The sequence below is a fragment of the Lepisma saccharinum genome, chromosome 24, assembly GCF_977018435.1.
Source record: "Lepisma saccharinum chromosome 24, izLepSacc3.1, whole genome shotgun sequence".
Lineage (NCBI taxonomy): Eukaryota > Metazoa > Arthropoda > Insecta > Zygentoma > Lepismatidae > Lepisma > Lepisma saccharinum.
In genome coordinates, this window is record NC_139252.1 from 45,616,797 (window position 1) to 45,640,213 (window position 23,417).

The 23,417-nt window shown below is 37.8% G+C and overlaps 1 protein-coding gene across 2 annotated transcripts; it reads left to right on the forward strand.

The window, feature by feature from the left end:
* The first annotated feature begins 389 nt into the window (after nt 1–389).
* LOC145978043 (centrosomal protein 20) lies at nt 390–23,049 on the forward strand. 2 transcript variants are annotated; one of them, XM_083110442.1, is made up of 4 exons: nt 390–501; nt 10,551–10,748; nt 11,250–11,334; nt 22,701–23,049. In XM_083110442.1, exons 1-4 carry the CDS (start codon nt 471–473, stop codon nt 22,753–22,755), a joined length of 369 nt encoding a protein of 122 aa, XP_082966568.1. In that variant the 5' UTR covers nt 390–470; the 3' UTR covers nt 22,756–23,049. The 2 variants fall into 2 exon arrangements, with proteins under 2 accessions (XP_082966568.1, XP_082966569.1); XM_083110443.1 differs by lacking the exon at nt 22,701–23,049 and adding an exon at nt 14,278–14,601.
* Nucleotides 23,050–23,417: the final 368 nt, after the last annotated feature.

Consider the following 23,417-nt stretch of genomic DNA (forward strand, 5'->3'; position numbering starts at 1 on the left):
TTTTTCACGTGTATTCATATTTGTTCTACTTAAAATAAATGTAGGCGCGAATTAATATTTTAGAAAAGGATGTTTTTTTTTCTTCTTTTTAATGAGTAGGGGCACACAACTGAAATTTGCGGGGAGCGCAGAGCGTGTTAGTTACGCTACTGCTGAAGAGCAAAGACGCAACTACAGTAGTAGCGGCAACTGGGTGCCAAAACTGGGAGGGATGCGGCAAGGGCAGTTTTCTTGGTAGATAAGACTTAGCATTGAGAGACCGTAGCGGCCTTAGTCAATGAGGTAGGAAAGTAGTGTGAGAGCAACTGTCCCTATCCCTCCCACGACGTAATCGCCGCCACTGGACATAACTATCGTGCTGCCACCTACAAACATTATTGCCGGGGGAATTTTTATGTGCAGTTGCCAACACTGAGAGCGCGTAGGAGGGGGTGCTGAGTTATCTGTGGCGTGCTGTTTTCGAAACCTCTATGATGGCAACAGAGAATGATTTAGTGGAGGGTATGTTGTTTAGCGTTATTTTTCTTGCGAATATTTGTTTTTAGATGGGAACGACTTAAGATGACCGGACCCCGCTCCGATTTTCGGTACTACTTTACTATACCGGAGACATTTATCATTTATTTCGCACTTTTTTATATTGCTAACGTATTATTCTGCATTCCGGAACATTTATTTAGGTATAGTAAAGTGTTACCTAAAGTACTACCCCTGATACTATCACGACACCAAATTTTAACTATGTTTGCCTAACCTAACCACACGTCAATGGTTCGCTATTATTTTGCAATTTCTAGACGTTTCCAACACATTTTAACTTCAGATTCGTCATTAGCAGGCCTCAATTAGTAAGTATGTCAAATATGAAGAAAATCGGAGAGGCGTCCGGTTATCTTAAGTCATACCTTTTGATGTTTACAATAATAATAATGCTAACTGTCTGATATCGCCCGAACGGATTTCTTGAAATTTACAGGAGAAACTATGATCCGTGGAGTGGAGCTATCGTGAATGGTTTTTGGGGCTATCCATCAATGGTTTTTGGGGTTATCTGTCAATGGTTTATGATGACATAATAAACACGAAAGTAGGTATTTTTCGGTTAAGAAGGTTGAAACACTGCATGCCCACTCCAAATCGACAAAACACACGCACGACGGGCGATGATCCATGACGAGTGCACGCCATATTGTCTATTACCCAAGCAGAACAAGGAAGACAAATAATGACTCGTAATATGAAAAGTTGACACTATTTTATGGAAAAAGGCATAACTTCACCTTAAAGAATCTTCCGCAGTGCAGAATATGTAAGTATCAATGCTAAAATTAAGGAAATAAACGAGTGAGAGGTGTTCGGGCCTTATCGGACAAGTACCATAATAATAGCATGACTGTATCAGTTCGATACGAAATTAGGTAAATGTCTGTTATATCGGAGACACATTTCTTCATTTTTACAGAAGAAACTACTTACGGAAATGAGTTTCTGTAGTATTTTGAAAGTTCGTGGAGGTGTTTTCTCACCGTAGAATGCTGCACAAGAAGAATTAAGCACTTTTGATATAATAAACGGAGCGACTTTACAATACCGGGAATTTCTCCATTTTGTTTGAAATTCGGCATACTCACTAATTTTGGCCCCCTAATCACGAATCTGCAGTTAAAATTTGGCGCTCACACGTGGAAATAGCAAAATAATCGAAATTAAGTTCTTATTTCTACACCCTCGATTTCCAAAGTTCCCACCGATTCCGGGCTCCGCCCCTGGGGTAATTGACCTACCGCCCCCAATCACTAATGCGGCTCCGGCTCCCCGGCTTTCTCTATAGAGTCTCTGTTAAAGGCATGTTCGAAATTGGCCGGATTCACCTGCCCCCAAATAAGCACCAAATTTTAAGTGCAGATTCGTGATTACGAGACCCAAATTAGTAAGTATCCCAAATTTCAAACAAATTGGATAAATTCCCTGTATTGTTAAATTATACCTAATAAATTTGCTTTTTGTGCAAAGTGACAGCATTATGCCGTTGTTTCCATTATGTACCTGCAGATGGCGCGAGCGTCGAAAGTCACGCGGTCTCGCCAGTGTTTCCAAACGTGCCTTTTTTTACCAGAATTTTATTTATTTTTATTTTCTTAACTATGCTTAACTAACCCAAACTATCGTGAATGGTTTTTGGGGCTATCGGGAATGGTTTGTGATGACATAATGAACACGAAAGTAGGTATTTTTCGGTTAAGAAGGTTGAAACTGCATACCCACTCCAAATCGACAAAACACAAGCACAACGCGCGATGATCCACAGCTGTGTGTGCCATATTGTATGTTCCGCAACAGAAGAAATGACCCAAAAGAAATTACTCGTAATGTGAAAAATCGAAGTTATTATCGTGTAAAAAGCATAATGGCACCTTCAACAATACACAATTGGTAAGTACGAACCATTTAAAACTGAAAATATCCGATAGAAATGTGTCTCAGATATAACAGACATTTACCCGAAATTATAGTTCCTTTTGAGGGACAACACTTGCATTCCAAGCTTGTTATTATGGTAACATGATTGAAGTTTCTGGTACATATCTGTGTGTAGCAAAATTAATTTCGTCATGGTTCCGATTTTGTATGGTTTACACAAACTGTACAGGTGGATGAGGAATATAGTTACAGAACACCTGAAACGATTGTGGAAGTAAGTAGGCTATTAATTTGTGAGAAATTGTCATAATAAGTCAGGACGGCGTTTACGTCCGGTTTAGGGGGTGTAGCAGGAATGTCTACGTTTTAAGCTCGTGTTGGAATTCATATAAAATGGAGGAGGTTAGGGAATTTCCCCCTTCTGGATTTTATTTCTAATGCTCTAAACATTTCAATTTATTCCCAACCAGGGGAAGAAACTTTACCTCCACTCAAGGAATATATGTGAAAGACTACTTTTACAACGTGGTGAGATTAGCATCACCAGTTGTTCACATTAGCAGAGAGCTAATTATACCTGTAAAAGTTTGATTTCTTATTTGGCCACATTTGGCTAATCGTGAATGATGAGGATGACATGATGACGTGACATAATCGAAGACCACACATGCTCGGGTCAGGAAGGATTCGAAGCTGGAACCACTGACGTCATAGTCAGGTCTACATGTAGGATATTTTCTGGAGGGGGGCAGCAGTGCTCAAAGTGGGAGGAACATGGAGAATGCTGTCCCCCAGCAAGAATGAATCAATAGGTTTAAATGTTTTATCTAAAAATAGGGTTACTAGATCGCTGTAAGGAAAATGTAGGACACAAAACATTCTCAATAAAGAATACATAGTATGTTAACATTATAGTATAGGCGTGACGGATTTCTTCAAATTTACAGGAGAAAGTACTTACGGAAATCATTTTCTGTAGCGTTGTGGAAGTTCGTGAATGTAGTTTTGATCCATTTTAATGCGAATACATGTTGTTTTCTGTGAAAATCTCTGTCCGACGACACGCTGTTTCTGCTGCAGCCGTTTGCTTTCTGCACAAGAGCACAATGTGTAAGATGACGTAACCCCGTAGTCAGTGTTTCAAACTTGCTGTGTTTCCACTAGAACATGACGTGTCGATTATTTTTTCTTTTTTAACTATGCTTGCCTAACCTAACCTAACCTTACGGAAAATGGTTTTTGGGGCTAACGTGAATGGTTTTTGGGGCTAACGTCAATGGTTTTTGGGGCTGACATCAATGGTTTTTTGGGCTAACGTCAATGGTTTGTGGGGCTAAAGTCAATGGTTTTTTAGGCTAACATAAATGGTTTGCGAGGTATTAGCATGATTTCAAATCTGGGCACGAAAGTAGGTATTTTCTGGTGAACGAGGTTGCAACACTGCATAAATCGACAAAACACTCGCACAACGTGCCCTGAACCAGTACGCTATCGCCCGCCATAATGTGTTACAGAATCGAAATAACAAGTAACAGTAAGTACTCGTAAATGTAAGAAATAGACATTATCTTAGTTAGAAATGCATTATTTCACCTTTGGAAATGTTCTGCATTCCAAAATAGTACGTTAGCAATGTACAAAAGTGCGAAGTATATGATTTATAGGTGTTACCCCCATACTATAATAGTACCCATAGTATTTCTATAGAACACATTAGAAAGTAGTTGAAAAATGACACTTTTCAGTTTTAAAAAATGAATTAATGAATTTTTAAATGCAAAATTTCAAAACTTGCAAACATACTAATCAATGCACCTCTTACTACATGATTTAAGTGGTACTTCTCAGAGGATACAATTTTTATCAACATTTCAGGTTTATTCAAAATATATTTATGTTAGAGTAGACAGTCAAACTCTTTGAAATTATAGGGATCAGTACCAAACATTTTACAGACTTCATGAAAAAATAATTTCTCTCACAAGTCTATTGCGCTGATGGTAATGAAAGTACTCTCTCAACATCTTGGGTAGTTTGGCAAGAATTTACAATACCGGACCCTTCTGTAATTTCTATGCTACTGCTTATACTCACGAAATACTTAGTTGCGATGATTTATCTGAGGTTAACATGTTGGGGTGAGGTGTAGAAATTGTAGTCGTAGTAATGTCAGGAATGTATATTTCGTTTTTTAAGTATTGGAAACACAAAATCTTCCGTTAAATAATGAGCAACCGTGCATGTCTGTTCCGATTACGGACCACTCAATTTAGCTTATTTTGCAATTTCTACACGTGACCCCAAATTTTAACTTCAAATTCGTTATCAGGAGGCCTAATTAGTGAGTATGCGAAATATTACAAAAATCGGGGGGGGATCCGGTATTGTACATTCGGTCCGGTAGCTTTTATAGTTCAGTAACAGGATGTCTACCAAAATAACACATCCAGAATTTTTTACTTTTTCTGGACTTTTCTAGACCTTTTTCGGTTTCTCTTAACGCTTATTTATTCAACCCCTCTTTAGGTAAAATTGGAAATTAGTAATTAAGAAAATAAATATTTATTTAACGAAAACCCCTACCAAAGGGCCAGCTAAGATAAAAACTGAAGCTGAATTTAAGAAGAGAATTAGATCTGCTTTCTCGTATTAATGGATCCTGAACTGTGTTTGGCAGACAAGCAAGGCTTTGGCATATGGACTCGCAGCCATATAATCTTATGTGGGGCTTGTGTCGGTTGTCCCTATATGTTTGTGACTGTCCCTTTACCCATCTTACCACCATTCATCCTCATCTTCGCGATTAGCCAAAGGGGCAGAAAAAAGTGAAGTAAAATAAACTAAATCAGCCAATCAGTCATTATGATAGCAAAAATTCTTAACCTACTGTTGATTTCTTTACTTTTTCTTGACTTTCGTGACTGGCAGACACCCTGAATAATTTTGTTTTTTATACCCCTGCTTTTCAATCAAATTATTGAATATTGAATAAGAATGGGCAACATCTTGTTCCATCAGTATAAACCCTAAGAAATTCTGCTCAGCCATCGAACAGTGACATTATCAGAAAGTGGTCCCAAAACTTTGTTCATTAATTGCTTCCATTTTCCCGTTTGTTTAATGCAGGACATTTTTTTTTTCTTTTTGGGCAATGACAATCAAAATAAATTTCAGTATTGAGTTTGGAAGTGCAGTCCATAGACTTGTAACTTGCATGATTTTTTTCTGTTACGTATTTTCCTAATTAATATTACGTGACGCTCAAAATGTAGGACATTTATGATATTCTTCAAATTCCTCCCAGACGCCAGACATGAGACTAAAATGCAGGACATGTCCGGGAAAAACCGGACGTCTGGTAACCCTATCTAAACATTACATTTGTTTCAGGTCCATAAACCACAAATAACCGTGATATTTGATCCCAACATGTGCCCTACATAAGTGAAGAACCCCCCCTCACAATTTTTATTTATTAAAAGTGGTTGTGTGCACACTTAAAAAAGTGAAAAAAGTATTTGCAAATGATAAAGCCATCAAACCTAGTGCTCCTAATCTAATAGGAACATCCAAGATTACCATCACCATCAAACCTAATAGTACCACTAACCAAATATAACTGATCATACGTAAAAGAAAACCAGTCAGGAAATATACACATAACCTTGCAAATATGCATTTTATGCTGTATTGTATATGCATAATTGCCGCGCTATAGTCACAGTTGTGTTCGAGAGCACTTTCCTTTCAAATTTTGGTACCGGTAACGTTTCTGAATGTTTAATGATTTTTGCAAGTTTTATAGGAATATTGGGAAATGTTTTAGAATACTTGAAAGGATAGTGGGAGTAAGTTCAAAGCTTGGAGAAAATAATTAGCAAAGTTCAAAGCTTCGCTAAGTATTAATTAGAAATTATGATTTGATATGTAACTTGTGCGAACAGGCTTTCTTGGTTCCTGTTCACCTCGGACATTGATTTTTATGGATTTTTATGCGAGGTTTGAAGGAGGTTTCATGCTCGAGACCAGACAGTATGCGATCAGGTGTTTAAAGAAGTTAGGGATGTTATTTTAAGGCTAAAATCCCTAATCTTATCTAACTAACCTAACAAAAGCATTTAGCTACAAAATACCCTTTTGCATCTCATGCACATAAATTAAATGTCAGCAGCAGTCCATATCCAATGTTACAGTAAATGAATGGCTGCTCGCAAACAAAGAATCATGCAGGAGTATATAAAAGGGACTCCGAGATAAGTCTTGACACATAATTAGATATCGAACTATTTAGAAAATTGCCTGTACACCATGATAAATTTAGAATTAATCGGACATTGGACCCAAATTTTTTTTCATGAAATATTGTCTGCACACATGTAGAAATTCCAACAGCATTAAACCTAACACTCCTAACCTAACAAAATGTAAAATTACTATAAGCACTGCAATAACCTTCATATATGAAATTCACCTGCACAAATGATAACAGACACTACAAGGTCACTAATGCCAGTGCAGTACTGCTACCTGTTAGCGTCAGATATGATAATCATGTTATAATATGTACTGAAACATAACATAACCAGAGTTAGGATTTTTAGGTGCGCACCTTTTTTTCGTAGTGAAAGTGAGACCTCTCTGGAAGGACTCAGTGTGTGAAATATTGCCTCAACGTGAGAATGGAGCTAATTTTCCAGCACCTTTTTTCCCCTTTTTTGATGACCTTTCCCCTTCCCTCCCTTTTCTGGGTCATTTATCTATTTTTTCCCTTTTTCGTGTTCTTAATTGCTTTTCCTCCCCTTTTTGTGTCCTTTTACTGGTGTTGTTAAATATATTTCCTCAGCAAATCATTGAATTTTTATTTTCTTTTTTCGCGACACTTTTCTCTTTAAGATGTTTTCACATTGTTAACTGAAATTGAATGTATTTAAACTGTGCTTGATTGTTGCCTATTTGGAATCAGCAATGGAAAGACCGCTACTGATATGCACCAGATCGCAGTTATTTTTTTTTTAAGATAGAAGGAAGAAGGAAACGCAGTTTGGTCTTGGAAGCAGTTAAGCAACAATGTGTTTCTGAAGTGGTGAGTTTCACGTTGCATGTGTGCGCAGTGGACAGATATTGTTTGTGGATGTAAGTTCCTTACCTGCTTTTTCACTCTCTTAGATCCTGTTAGTGCATGTACTTTACCATCCGAAAGTGCCCAGATCTCGATTTCTCAGTCTGGCTCAAGAATTTAAGCACGAGTTCGTAGAAAGTGATGGAACTGTTATTCGATGCACAGTTTGTGATACGGGAATCACATTAGATGAAAAACGCCAGAGAGATTGCATCCAGCAACATATTTCCAGCTCTAAGCATCAAAAGAACAAGAATCTGCAAGGAAGTAAATCTCGGCAGCCTCTCTTACGCAATGCATTTGAGCAGTGTTCTTCCAAGAACCAAAATTTAAAGGAATTTAATGTTGACTTGTGTGCATCTTTTACACGCAACAAGGTGAACCATCCGGCCTTGAAAAGTACACACGGTTGTCAGTGCCCGATGAGAGTACGTTAAGGAAAAACTATATTGAACCTGTGTATGAAGAAACTGTTCGTAAAATTTAGGTGAAAGTGTTCAGATTACGATATAGGTGTCATTCTGGATGAGACGACAGACTCAATGCACCGATACGTTTTGAACATTTTGGTTTTTCCTCTGACAGGTGAGGGAGGAAGTTAAGCCCGTGTTACTAAACATGTATGAGTTGCAGAAAACCAATCAGTACAGTGATGCAGTCATTTACGGATTTCTGTCAAAAAACTATGGCCCGGTGGAATTCAGTTAGAAAAAGTTGTTATAGTTACTGACCAGGCTCCCTACATGCTTTCCGCATTTAACCAATTGAAGCCGTTGTTCCCTAAGTTAAAGCATGTAACCTGTTTGGCTCATGCCCTTCACAGGGTTTCTGAATCTATTAGGAACGAATACAACATTGTAAATGAGTTCATATTTGATCTGAAGATAATACTCCTTAAGGCCCTGAGTCGCATTCTTGCCTACAGAGAAACTACCTGCCGGCCCCTGCCACATTTCCCCATCATTACTTGCTGGGGATCATGGATTGAGTGTGCTGCATTTCTGTGTGAAAATTTTGAAAAAATTAAGGAGCTTGTGCTTTCCCTGAATTCAAGCGACGCAGGTGCAATTTCCAAGGCTCAGCAACTTCTCCTCCCAGACAAGATAGATGATTTGCAAAAAGAACTATTTTGTGTACATTCCTACAAGTACCTGAAAAGGAAAAACAATGGGATATCTTTACTACTGTGAGGGGGCAGTTAGATGGTTTTGCCAGAGACAAACTTGAGGCTAATTTTGACAAGAATCCGCATGTTTTGGAATTTGCCACTTCCACAGAGTTGCCATTCCGAGTGAATACTAAGTTTGCCCCACTTGTTTCTGTGGATGTAGAGAGAAGCTTCAGCTTATATAAATATATTTTATCTCTGAAAAGAAACAAACTCACTTTTAAAAATGTAGAAATGCTTAATGTTGTAAGGTACAACAGCTTTGTGTTTTTCCCCCGACTGGTGAATAACTGTAACACAACCTATGTGTGTGATGTGTACACAGCTTCGAGTGAATAGCTTAGACTAATAAAATAGGAGGGAAAGTTTTAATAAATACTATAATTATCAGCACCTTTTTTGCCCCTTTTTGGGTCTTATTTTAGCACCTTTTCCCTTCCTTTTTCCCAATGAAATTTTCCCCTAAAAATCCTAACTCTGAACATAACCATTAACCACATGCTATTCTGTAAGCCATGATACATGAAATTAGTAATATTTAATAAACAATGCATAATCACAATTTTGTACATACCACTCATGTTATACTGACTTGGCAACAGTGTACTGATGTAATAGGTAATACCACATAAAAACCACCCATTACATCTCTACAAACTAAAAACAATGAAAAAAGTTCATGAACCATGCAATTTTTCCCATTTTCTAGCAGGGTAATTACCTGCATAATCTACTAATGCAAGCATAGCCTACAGGAGCTGAGTGGAAAAATTATTCTGCACAAAAAATACAGTGAAGATTAAGATTTTCATGAACTTTAATTTCTCTGTCACAGTCTTCCAGTTTTTGAATTTTCTAACAACAAATGGCATGTCCACTTATTTCCTTAATGTTCATAATTTTTGTTTTATAGTTATGCATCATTTTTCATTTTATGCCCCAAAAGTTCACTCCTCAGCCAATGCCTAACTTGGACATACATTAGACTTGCGATTATCCGAGCTAATTGGGACCGAGAATACCTCTGATACGGAAAAACTCGAATAATACAGAGATAATGTGCTAATAGGTCGTAAATGACGAAACAACACTTAAAACTGTATAGTAATTACTTATTACTAGTACAACATAAATGAGAACATTACTTTTTCCGCTTAGAATAGGCCTCACAGACTTAAACACCACCATAACAATCGGATACACCGACAATGTAACGAACACGTGCAGCACGGGCGGTGACTTGACTCCATAAATAAACAGGGGGTTGCGTTATAAAGCACGATGTTTTCCAACCACTCCCTCGGTTAACCTGGAGCCTCGGTTAATCGCGAGTCTACTGTATTTTTCAATTCATGAAATGCTATTAGGCGTAAAATTCTGTAAAACATTATATTTTATCGGATTTGTCTGTAAATGAGTTTTAACTGTATTTATATGTTGTCACACTATCATAAATTTTAATATTATTTTACGTATAAACATTAACATTTGTGTATATTATTAAATTTATCTTTGTGTACATTATGTTTAGCATAAATGGGACTTCGGTCCTGTGATGGATAAATAAAGAAATGAAATGGCAAAGATAATAGTAGGCAAATTGTCCATCACTATTTTCATTATTTTCCATTCCACGTGCTGTGTTGTATAAGTGAATGGAATTTGGTTGATTCAGAGCAGGTATTGGCCTTTACTTATTGATGTTTTTATTTCAATACCTTATCACAGTGTGGAAAACAAACTGAATGAAAGTGGTGATGGACAATTTGCCTACTGTTTATTATGGTATTGGGTGTTCAGTATTGGTTCAGCCCGTAATTGTAATTCTATTTTTTTTTAAAGCTGTGAAAGATTCATTGGAAAAGGATGGGGTGTTTAACAAGCTGAAGGCCGAAGTGAGAGCAGAGGTGATGAAGGTACTGGATGACTCCCAGAAGGAGAGGCCGCAACAAGGGAAGGAGAACGCACTTATCAATGAGCTTGTAAGGGAATATCTTGAGTGGAACGGATACATGCACACTGCAGCTGTCATGGCAACAGGTATACACTCAACCAGTATTACCACCATGTATGACACAAAGCAGGAATGATAACTTTGTGAACAGTGCTCGCAATGATTTATTTTTTGTTACATGTGAATTGTACTCTTCGGTTTAGGGCTTTTCATTACTTGACATCATTTGAATTAATATATTGATCACCCATCTCATGTTACAAGTACACAGTAATGTGAAATAATAGAGCCTGTCTCAGTAGAACTATATTCTGCATTCATGCTTGGGTTTCGACGTGTGAAAAGTTGATGTGAAGGTAACTTGTCTTCAAGAAATTAGTTTTTTTTTTTTCAAGAAAACCCCCACTCCAGTCACTGGGTGACATACATTTATAAAGGACGTGAATGAAACATTCAAGTTCTTCAAGGAACATTTGCTATTTTATGTTGGATAGGTAGAATAGTAAAGTGGTAAATTTTATATTCGCAAAAAGATTTGTATTCGTCCATTCTAAATATACATGTCTATATAATGCTACTCATTGCAGAAGTTGGTCTACCAGAGCAGCCCACTGGCAGGGTATGTTTGATGAATGAGCTAGGAGTAAGGGACAGCGAACAAACAAGGAACTTGTAAGTATTAATTATTTCCAACTCTCTATCTCCTCCACTATGTATTTATTTCCACAGATATATTCTCACTTGAAAATTGACCAATCGCCTGTTGCCTAAACACTTTTTTCTTTGTTTGGTGTGCAGAAACAAATGTGATGGGCCAGGATTCACAAAGAGTGAAATCATTACATCCTGAATGCCTGAAAGTCCAAGAAATGAGTTCTTCATTTGCAAGAAAATGTCCTGGTCTCCTGAACAGAGGCATCATTCTTCTCTATGACAATCCCTGCCTGCAGAAAGTGTTAAGACACTTTTGGTTGGGAACACTTTGAACACCCATCTTATAACCCAGACTTAGCACCCATCTCTTCAAGACTCCTCAAAAATCACTTGGCTGGTTGCCATTTTATCTACATTATAGCTTCTAATAACCTTTCTGCTTGATAATCTCAATAATGACCAAAATAGAGGAGGAGACTACATTGAAAGATAATCCATTTTTTTTATCACATGCTACTTTGTGTTTTCTATATTCGCCTTCAACACCCCTCGAATTTTTATATTTGTATGTACTTAACATAAATGTAGATGTGAATTAATGTTTTAGAATAAAGCTTTTTTTTAAAATTAAGAACAACTGAAAGTTGCGTGTATAAGGGTTTTACTTTATTACTTTGAATATGAATATTAATGTATTGCTATTATTATTACGATTCTACTCTTAGAGATTCAGCAACTCTATTATGGGGAGGGTTGGGTGGAGTATACTAAAACAACCAAGAATAAAAAAACAACAACAACACTTATTCAAAAAGAAGAGCAACACTTTACGCTGCCACGCGTAGACCCTATGCTACGTGTGGTGTTCCGTGGACAATAACAGGTATCCCTGGGGAGACCTATTAACCAACAGACAAACTTGAACTTTAGCCTAATTCTAAAACGGTAGGCAGAGGAGGCTTTTGTAGACTTACGGTTCACTTCAATGATATCAGGTCGATCACATTTAAACGACACATTTATTCAATAAAGAACATGGCCTGTGGCATGGCCACCACCAAACATGGACATCTTCACTGTTACACAAAGAACACAAAAATAAATATACAAAAGACTTGGTACTTACAGATCAGTCAATTTCACACAATAAGTTTTATACCTGGGGGCCACACACTTTTTCACAACCACAAGCCACATTCCGACACCTGCAATTTATGGGGCACACAAGACAAAACAATGGATAATTCGTGCTTTCTTGATGTAATATAGACTTTGGGGACTGATGGATGCACTTTCCAGGCTTTTTATGGAAGGATTGCTGGATAAAACCATGGATGCTCATGGATGTTCCTATGACTCCTTCTTGCCAACCATGTGATCTGGATTTCCCACTTTGGGTATGGGACACAGATTTCAGCACATTGGCGAAAATTGCACTCGGAACCTTAAAAGAGGTCTTGGCTACCATATCCTGTGTGATAACACCCACTCAGATCCATATTTAACTTATATTGGCCTTGGATGCCTATTTCCAGTGTAATGGCCCACGTGGTTTTGGCCAGCAACCCAACACCTGACCTGCTCTCAGGCAGCTAACAAACTCAAGTGAGCTTAAAGGCCAAGCTCAAAACATAATAGGACACCTGACTGCCTCCTGTGTGACGTCCCAGCCTTGGAAGCCTCTCATTGGCTAGCTGAGGTCACATGTGGCTTTTCCTTGTCTGTGGAGGTTCCAATTTCTTCCACCAGATGGCAGAGTTATCAGGTGGTTGGAAAATTGAATCAAAGGTGTTTTTTTCACCTTTTCTGGCTTATTTATGCCAGATAATTAAAAATGAATTTACTTTTCATAAATTAGGCATTATTTTACCTATGCACAAATGTTATCTTTTATATTTAATAAAAAATAAGGGACTTAGCACATATGATTTGGACCACATGGTTTTTTGTATTCAGGATGACTACTGTCTACCTGAAAATTGTTACTTTTTAATAAATAAAGCATTTCTATCCCTCCCATGGGTGTAGCAAATGGTTTGTAAGCATTACCCATGATTATAATTGGGGGAAAGTATAAGCCTACACAAGCCTTTTCTGATATTAATCTAATGACCCTTGCACTTAGGTTGGGTCTGTGGGTATGTGTGTGGACATGTATACCCAATCCTTGATTGGTCATATGGGGGTACAGAGCATATTAGTTATGCTACTGCTTGCACAGGATTGTTTTTGTAAGTCAAACATGACAATGGCTGCCTTGTTGGATCCTGTAAGTCATGTGGAAGTGGAACAAATCTTTTTGGAAGGCAGTAGTGTTAGTAGTTTTGATGTAGCTTTGAATAGTGTTAAAGGTGTACAAGAAGAATTTATACTCCCTTTGCAAATAATGAAGCTGAAGATGAAAAATTTGATGAGGAAATTTCTGCAATAGATATAGATTCTGTGTGGCAGTTGTGGGAGGTTGATTACTTCCAAACATTATACATGAATCACAAAAATTCACATAAATTAAGATAGAGGACATTATAGATGAGTAACTCTGAATTATTTTTTTTTAATACATTTTCTAGTTTTAAAAATACGATAATTTGGGAGAGCTGAGGAGAAAATGAGCGAGTGGCTATTTAAAAAATTGCAGTCTGTATGATCAGTTCCACAGTTCCAAACAGTATTGGCAGGAGAACACTGCTTGTTCCTTCCTGCACTTTGCACCAAGCTTGACAGAGGCAGTGTTGGTGCATGAAGGCAAATTTCCCTTGGTGCAGGAAAATCCTGGTCCAATTTTAATAAAAAATGGAAATTTTATGAAAAATATAGAAATTGTCGGACTCCTGTTTTTATTTTACTTGCATGTGTGGATTGGTGTTTTATTTCTTTTATATATCATTAATCTAGATGATGTGTATAATACGTACATACAATAAGTATGATTTGTTGTGGTAAACCAGGTCAAATTTTCAGAATACACCACTGTTGTGTAGGGACCCCTACTTAACTAAACTATGTGAGAGAGCTCTCGTTGTGGATATCGACATTGATGAAGATGGCAACATGGACTTGGACAGCAAGTGGAGAAGGCTCAGATGTGTTGCGCACCCCCCCTGCAGCATATTGTTGGTGGGTCACAAGAAAGTGATGATGAAGCTCAATATTATCAACTACCTTGAAAAACCTTAGTCTTCTTCAGGCGGTCACCTTGGTGGAGCTGTAAACTAAGAGAAATATGTGGCGAGTCCCTCATCATTCTTGGAGAAACAGGGAGGAACTGCATACTCTGGAACGACTTAACGGGGTAAGTTGTTACTTATTTTTCTAGTTTTTTTGTTTTTTTTAATCACAATGCAATGTAAATGCAATTCTTCCTTCAGAAAGTAGAAAAGGTCGGACAAGTTGAAATTTAAACATCACTTATTTAATGACATGTGCAATACAGGCCCCACGCCGTGGCCGTGTGGTCTAAGGTGCCATGCTTTGGGCTCCAGCTACGTGACGCGTACAGGTTCGAAGCGTAACAACTTATGATCTCTCACCTCGGCAGGTGGGAGTGAGGCCAGCAGTCGGTAGGTAGATCCTGGCCCTCACGGGCTGTTGCGCCATGGCTTATTTAGTTATATGAAATAGAGAAATATGAAGTATTTTTAAAAACTGAAAGAAAGTAAAGAAAATGGCCACTTTCAGCATAATTACTAGAGCAGGGCAAAGTTTTTTTAAACCCCATTATGCTTAGATAGGATAATTGGGACTGTGTGTACAATTTAGTGAAACTCTAACCACGTACACTAGAGATGGAACTCTGGATCCCTTAATTACGAGGTGACTGTGATAGTTGCTAGGATATCACGGAAATACCAAAGGCTATGCTGATAGTCACTTGCAGTCCCACTGAGAAAATTGAAATTTTAGGATCTGTACCCATGGAGGTACATTGCACAATGGTTTGGATATAAATATGCACTGAAGATCCATTTCCAATTAGCCCATCTGAGTATAAAGTGTACTTAAAATCCAGCCTTCTAAACATTACTTGTTACACAAATACTTCATATACATTACACAAATCTATATTTATACTTTTGGCAATATTTGAGTACATTGAAGCCTTATAATGTGTTTTATGTTTAAAACATTATCTCCGTTTAGTATTCTATTTCAGTATTATTTTTAAATCCGTTACATTAATCTATCAACAACCAATACAAAACTCGAAGTATAATTCTTGGGTAATGTATTCTAAGAATTTTTATTAGTGTGAAGTGTACATTTTAAGACACACATCCTTCTAATTTTGTATTTGCTTTTTTGTGTGAAAAAAATGAATGCTATGAGTAATGTTGTTCGCTGATGACTTAGTAATATGGGGAGACAGGGAAGAAGTAGTACAGAGACAGTTTGATAGTTGGAATGAGAAAAACAGGAATAAAATTCAGTGCAGAAAAGAGCTAGGTGCTAATAACAACAAGAGACAGAGCCACAAATGAACCAAGAATAAAAGATGGACACACAAGAGTTGAGGGTAGTGGAGAGCTTCAAATATCTAGGAATCATAATTGAGAGAAATGGAAGAGTTGGTGGAGAGCTAAAGAGAAGAGGAGAAATGGGTGGTGGACAATATCAAAGCATTCGAAGATTAATATGGAACAGGGATGTACCTATGAAATGCAAGAAGGTAATATACAACACATACTATGTGCCAATAATTACGTACAGAGCAGAGACTTGGACAATGACAGAGACACACAAGAGAAAGATGCAGGCAGTGGAAAAAAAAATAATTAAGGAGTATATTGGGGAAGACTAGAAGGGATTGAATAAGGAATGAGGAGATCCGACAGACAGTGGGTGTGGTGAAGCTGCAGGACAGAATAGATCAGGCACAGATGAGATGGTTCGGACACATGAAGAGGATGGATGCAGAAAGAATACCAGTAAGAGCTTAGCATGCACAAATAAGGCTAAGGTGGAGACGAAGATGTAGGTGGAAAGAGCAGATAGCAGAGAGTGTTAGGAGAAGAGGACTAGATTGGAACACCGTGGTAACTCCATATCAGCTAACTGTAGACCAGTCGAACAAGAACAAATCTCTGCGCAAGTAGTGACGAGAACTGGCTCCACCAATGAACAGTGAGAGAAACGGGATTGTGTAATCTCCAGGTCCACACGATTGGTTTAAGAATTTCTTAGGGGAATATTAGGGATAAAACTGCAAGAGCAAATTTTGACAAGCCGTGCATTTAGCGTACGGACTAAGGTCTGGACCGTACGGTTGGCAACGCTGTGCTTTCACCACTTGATTTTCCTCCTTCTCCTCTGCAGATATGCACATCCCTGCTCTACAGTTAGCTGGGACACGGTACACTTCATTACTGCCAATATTTCTCTGTGCAACTGTTAGTATAGAAGGTTTTGCTACCCATATTTTTCATCTAGTAATTAAAAGAGGACAGAAACTGGGGGGAAAGCTACATTAGTGGTTAACTAACTATTTTAAGGTCATATAGTTTGATGTGGGCAAGTGCACAGTAACCGTAGTGGCTTGTGCTGTCACCTTGTAATTAAGGGGTCCCAGGTTCGATCCCTGGTGGATGCACATCATAGTGGTTCGGATTCCACTGTAGGTCCAGTACCAATTGGCCTAGCCAAGCGTACAGTGGACTTCAAACAAACTTTAATAAATGCATAGTTTAAGAATGCAGTAGTATTTTGTTAAATATAGCAAAGGAACTCTAAGGTCCAACGGAAAATATCCCGAAATACGTGTTACCTGTGACACTGCTTTTGAGTGCTGTGTATATCCATAGGTGTATGTAACATGTCAGTGGCAGGGGATCAGCACATGTGCAATGTTGACTCGTTGACTCGAGTGGCATTGGGTCGTTGGCTAATCACTTCTCTTTCTCCCCTCCAGGAAAGTTTGTGCACAATGGATGACAAAGTGTTTGTCCGAGGAACAATTGTGTGCAGAATGGGACTGTCATTGACCCATTTGGTGCGACACGAGAATGAGGGTGAGGATTTCGTGTCCATGATCATTGTGGGAGATGAATACCTGCATTACCAACCAGAATCAAAATGTGACAGTATGCAGTGGAAGCACCCAGGGTCACCCAAACTGAAGAAATGTCTGGCAACAACATTAGCCAGCAAGATCATGGTGACCGTATTCTTTGATGACCTTGGTCCCCTGGTACTGGAGGACACATCATTAATACCAACACGTACTGCGAAACACTGCATCGTCTGCAGACAGCAATAAAGCATAAGCGACCCGGCAAGCTCAGCACAGGCATCATTTTACTGCACGATAATGCTCGTCCACATTCCTTCTGTTGGGAAGTTTTCGACCACCCTGCTTACAGTCCTGACTTGAGTCCATGTGATTTCCACATTTTCGGTCCAATGAAGAAACATCTCGGAGGACACCGCTATGTTTCGGATGCAGATCTGCAGGCTGCAGTGACAGAATGGTTTGCCTCACAACCCAAGGACGACTTCTACCCAAGACATTCATCAGTTGGTACCCAAGTGGGATAAGTGCCTTACCTCATATGGCAAATATGTGTAGTCAAACTCTGTACATGCAAATGGACCTTTTCATTTGATGGCACCTTATACTAGCATTAGTAACTTACTCTAGAAAAGCCATATTTTGATGTTATAGGGGAATAGTACAATTATGGCCAAGATTAATATTGCAGTTTTTGATAATGTTGCAATTGCTTCGAGGTGAAGATACGGGAATATATTTTATTGATTCAACAAAACTCTATCTGTGGATGTGCTCACATATAATGTACACTATTTCTATGCAGAGAATAATAATACATTTTCTTTCTTTCAGTATACAGTGTTTGAAGCTACAAAGGATCTTGTGACTTCATGTAATGCTAGCACAACTACAAAATCCAAGGTACCTGTGAAGGGACGTGTAACATGTGTAACATTGGAAATGAGCAAAAATCAGTTATTGACACTGTGTAGCTTGTTGTGCCCATTGGGTTTTGCAACAAATAAATTGAAGACAAACTACAATATGTGATCACTTGTCATACCAATGACAACTGACGAGACAGTCCACAAAATAAATGCAGGATGATTCACTGTTTTCAGTAGGAAATACTTTTGGAACTTGACAATAGATTTCTAGAGAAATTGAATCGGAGTGCATGTGTACTGGACCCAATATTGAAGATCTTGAATTGAATATGCACCTATTCAGCAGAGGAAATGCATACAGGAATGATGAACCAACTTACATATGCATTAGCCAGACACAGCCAATAATAAACATGAGTCGCATGAAGAAATGGAAGCAAAGTTGACTTTCCTGACTGCTTTCGATGCATCTATTAATCCATTTGCAGTGGTGGACCAGATGTTTCCCAGTAGAGAAAAGAAGAAAAGAGAACTGCAAGTATACTTAGATGAACCAGTCCAAGAAATGGAGTTACTGGCCTGCCATTATTTAGGCTTTCCTGCTACGTTCTTTAAAATAAGCTAGAAGGCCCAGGATGAAAATTGAAAACCTGGAAAGTATTCTTGTATTGAGAATACAGAAGGATATTTTCAGATCTGAAAATATAATCATTATTAACATTTGTCACACTTGTCAAATTCCCTGTGTCTTATCTTTTGAGAAAAGTGCAAAATCGCATTTTTATTATATCTAGTATCTGATTTGATTCATTTTTCTTCTAGTTGTAATTCTCTTGTAAATATTGCGTATGTGTGTTTTATCATCAAATCACACTTTTATAGTGTTATATGAGGTTTCATAAATGTTGCTGTTTTTTTTACTTATTTTTTTATTTTGTAAATACCCTTAGGTATGCATTGTGACATTGAATTTATGCTCTTCGTGGGAATAGAAATTTGCCTGGCCAATGGAGACACACTATTTTTGTAACACTTGTTCCAAATATTCCAACTACAACCTCTGACAATAAAGTTCGGTGAATGATCCTGAATATCGAAAGTAGACAAATTCTTAATGAAACCTACCTTACTGTCCTTCGAAGTAGTCCCCTCCCATGGCTATGCACCGTTGAGAACGGCTGTACATGTCCTGGAAACGTTTAGAAAAGTCTTCTTTCGGGATGGTGTTCAAGACCTTCGTCACATTCCGTTGGATGTCTGGAATATCCTCAAATCTCTGACCTTTCGAAGCGATTTTGAGGCGTGGGAAGAGAAAGAAATCTGGAGGATCCAGATCCAAATTTCTTGCAATGCATTGCTACAGAGGATGAGAGCTGGTGTGTGAGGTACGACCCTGAAACGAAACGCCAAAGCATGGAATGGCGTTCTCCTACGTCACCCCGTCGGAAGAAGGTCAAGATGTAAAAATCACGCATCAAGACGATGCTTATCACTTTCTTTGATACTGATGGCATGATCCACAAGGAATTCCTGCCGGAGGGAACAACAATTTTTCCGCCTTGGCCTTCTTCCAACGGGGTGATGCAGGAGAACACCATTCCATGCTTCACGTTTCGTTTCAGGGTCGTACCTCACACACCAGCTCTCATCCTCTGTAGCAATGCATTGCAAGAAATTTGGATCTGAATCCTCCAGATTTCTTTCTCTTCCCACGCCTCAAAATCGCTTTGAAAGGTCAGAGATTTGAGGATATTCCGGACATCCAACGCAACGTGACGAGGGTCTTGAACACCATCCCGAAAGAAGACTTTTCTAAATGTTTCCAGGACATGTACAGCCGTTCTCAACGGTGCATAACTATGGGAGGGGACTACTTCGAAGGACAGTAAGGTAGGTTTCATTAAGAATTCGTCTACTTTCGATATTCAGGATCATTCACCGAACTTTATTGTCAGAGGTTGTACATCCTGCTGAATCTGTTGATAATATTATTTACAATGCTTAAATACAAAGTATGTTGAATGTTAAAAGATGCATTTTTATTTATCAAATCTTGATGGAATAAAAATGCATTGTAAGAAAAGTGTATTTTTATTTTCCCAATAATAATTTCATGTAATCATTAATAATCTTACGTTAAACCCTCTAAACAATAAAAATGATTTATGACCAATTAAAAATGCAGACAAAATTCTGAGTTGAAGACAGATGGAAAGGGAGATGGTATTTTTATTCCTCTTAAGTTTATTGAATGTTGAATTAAAAAAATAAGCATTTTCCAGCGTTTGAATCTAGGACCCCTTCCCTTACCTTGCTAACTTGCTCATTGGCCAGCTATTGCTTGATTCTCTATGAATAAAATGCTGAATTTAGTTGGCACTCAGAGCGACGACTGGGAAAGAATTGAGCCAGACTCCTTTGGTGCTTTGATTTATACCCACAATCACAATGAGAATTAAATTAACAGAATTTCAACGATAATATACCAAAAAGTGAAAATGTGGTTACATTTTGTAATGGCACCCAAATATCCCTCCCTCCAAAAAAAAAAAAAGAATCATCAGAGAACATGAGAACACTTTAATTCTGTTTAGTTCACTAATGTGGTTACAATGAGCTGTCAATACTTTCTAAGCAACATCTATTCCTTTCATAAGATATGCATGCATTATCATTATTTGAAAATATGATGGTAAGACAAAGATGAAAACCAAATGTTCAGATAGACCCAGTAGAAACTAGCAATGAAGTTCTGCATTGAGCAAATGTTTCACAATAGGGATAGATAAAAGGCAATAATAACTTTAATACATTTAACATGTTTCTGTTAACATGCTATCCTTACCTGGGGCACTTCTGGTAGGAAAAATCCAAATAAACAACTAGTTTGGTTCATTATAGTCCTGGGTACCTACCCATCCTGTTCCTCACCAGAGTGCACCAGAACCAAGAATAAGATTACTTAGGCAAATAAGTTATAGAATTTACATTGCAGGTTATTGCTGAAAGTTGCAGAAATGAGTTTTATACATTTATAAACGAACTATTTATACAAGTTTCAGATTCTTCCAGACCACTGTTTTCTGCGATGCCAGGGGTATCGGAATCGAATCCCGGCCTGGGCATGGATGTATGCGAGTGTCCAACATCAATTTCAACACATCATTACTCATCTCCATCTTCGCAATTAGTCAAAAAGTGGCACAAAAGTGAAATAAAATAAAGCAAATCAATTTATCCACTGTTTTTTACTTTCTATTCACGCATACATTTCAGAGACTGATTCTGTCTGTCTTCAGGGTTTTGTATTCACGTTTAACTGTTCATCTGGCTGTGGCCCCTGAACACAGAGTATGTTTGGGGAGGGCATCAACATGCATGTAAGATGTGAAATAAGCAGAGTGCCTAGGAGGATTATTATCGGTGACCAAGGCTGACATGGTGGAGCCTGAGTCGCTGCAAAGATAATCCTCCCTGGCACTACATACAAAACAGGTCTTACCCAGACCATCTTACCAGACATGCATGTTGACGCCATCCCCAAACACCTTGTGTTCAGGGCCCACGGACAGATGAACAGTTGACACTCTCTCAGAATCTCAGTATCCTGCCCTCCGCCAGAGAGGCCATATTTATACTTACTTCCTCGTCTAGTGGGGGAGAGCTCGAAGTTCAAATTTCATTAGCTCTTTTAAATTTGCACTCTCGAGAACTAACATTGAACACCCAAGAAATTACATAATTATACATGTAAAACAAATTGAAATTTAACCCTAATTAACAAGTCGAGGCCATTGTGGCACCACTAAATATAAATTATTTTGATAATTTTTTTGTCTGACTTATTTTCTCGAGACTGAAAGAAGAAAAAACTAAGGGACACACTAATATTTATATGTGTGTGTTGTTTTCCAGTTTAGTTTATGGCAGATATTTTTTAAATTAGCACATGAATGTGCCTTTGTTACAGTGGTGTATTCTGAAAAATTTGACCTGGTTTACTGCAACAATATGTTATTTATTGTACATAGTTATTGGATAGGATTTGATGGAAGAGAAAGATTGGGGAGGCCATGGACCAGAGTGCCTTAGAAGGAGTTATTAAACATTAATTAGATATAATAAAAATAAAACACCATAGTACGCAAGTCCAACGATTTACAATTTCCTGGCCATTTCTGTATATGTGAAAAAAGTTGGCAGTAAACCAGTTAACATAAGCCACTGCTTTATGTTTCAAGAACATAATGATAAACTCTGAAACTATATGGTATATTTTCCATCTTCAATTAATAATTTGAACAACTGGAATTCCTCATCTACTTTAAAACAAATGGAAAGAAAAACAAAGTATACTTTGTTCAAATTAGTGAAATGTATTTAGTTACTTTCTATGTACTAACTTAGAGAATTATGAAAAGGGATGGAGTAACAGAGACTTGTTTAAATTTTCAGTAGAAGAGACTAAATAAAGTTATAATTGAATTTTATTTCCTTGTCTTCTCTTACAGTCCTTTGCTATACAGTTTGGTGTCAACTTTCAAATCCAGAAATCAAAATACTTGATGGTGAGTTAAAGAAATGAGTTGCTTGCGTGGTTCGTAAACTTTCTTTCTCTGGAAGTGGTGAATTTCCATTGGTTTGTGTGGACAATGTGGAAATCACAGATATTACCTGTGAAACAATTTGCTGATTTAGTACAGCATCCAACTAAAATTACATAAATGTTGCATGTAGCATGTATCAATTTTCTTGCATAAAGTAGGTAGATATGAACATAGATGGAACAAATAAATTTTGAAGTTAAATACTGTAACCATCAATTTCTTTCCCATAATAAACACAAGTTTTTACCAAAAATTCTTGCATTTCTGTTTACTGTGTGGTTTCATTTTGTTAAATGTTTCGTTGCAGAAGTAATGTGCACATTAGAGTGCTGCAAGGAGAGCTATCTTCTTTGCTCAAGCGAATAATGCTTGAACAGGCAAGACAAGTAGTATACACTCGAAGCCCAGTAACACAGTGGGATCCATGAGTATTACCATGCAAATTGTCCATGACTATTTTCATTAATTTTTCTCTTACGTCCTATGTGTTCTTAAGCAATGGATTTTTATGTATGTTGGTACAGAAGTTGTCAACAGCTTGTTTTGAGTTTTCTTTTAATTCTTGAAGTTCTTATTGGGTCAAATAAAGTGCATGAACATGGTGATGGACAATTTGCATGG

Excerpts from the sequence above, each read along its gene's own strand:
- LOC145978043 (XM_083110442.1), top strand. The coding sequence starts at position 471 with ATGATGGCAACAGAGAATGATTTAGTGGAGG. Across the intron at positions 502-10,550 it reads AGAGAATGATTTAGTGGAGG|CTGTGAAAGATTCATTGGAA; the intron begins GTATGTTGTTTA and ends TTTTTTTTAAAG. Across the intron at positions 11,335-22,700 it reads AGCGAACAAACAAGGAACTT|TCCTTTGCTATACAGTTTGG; the intron begins GTAAGTATTAAT and ends CTTCTCTTACAG.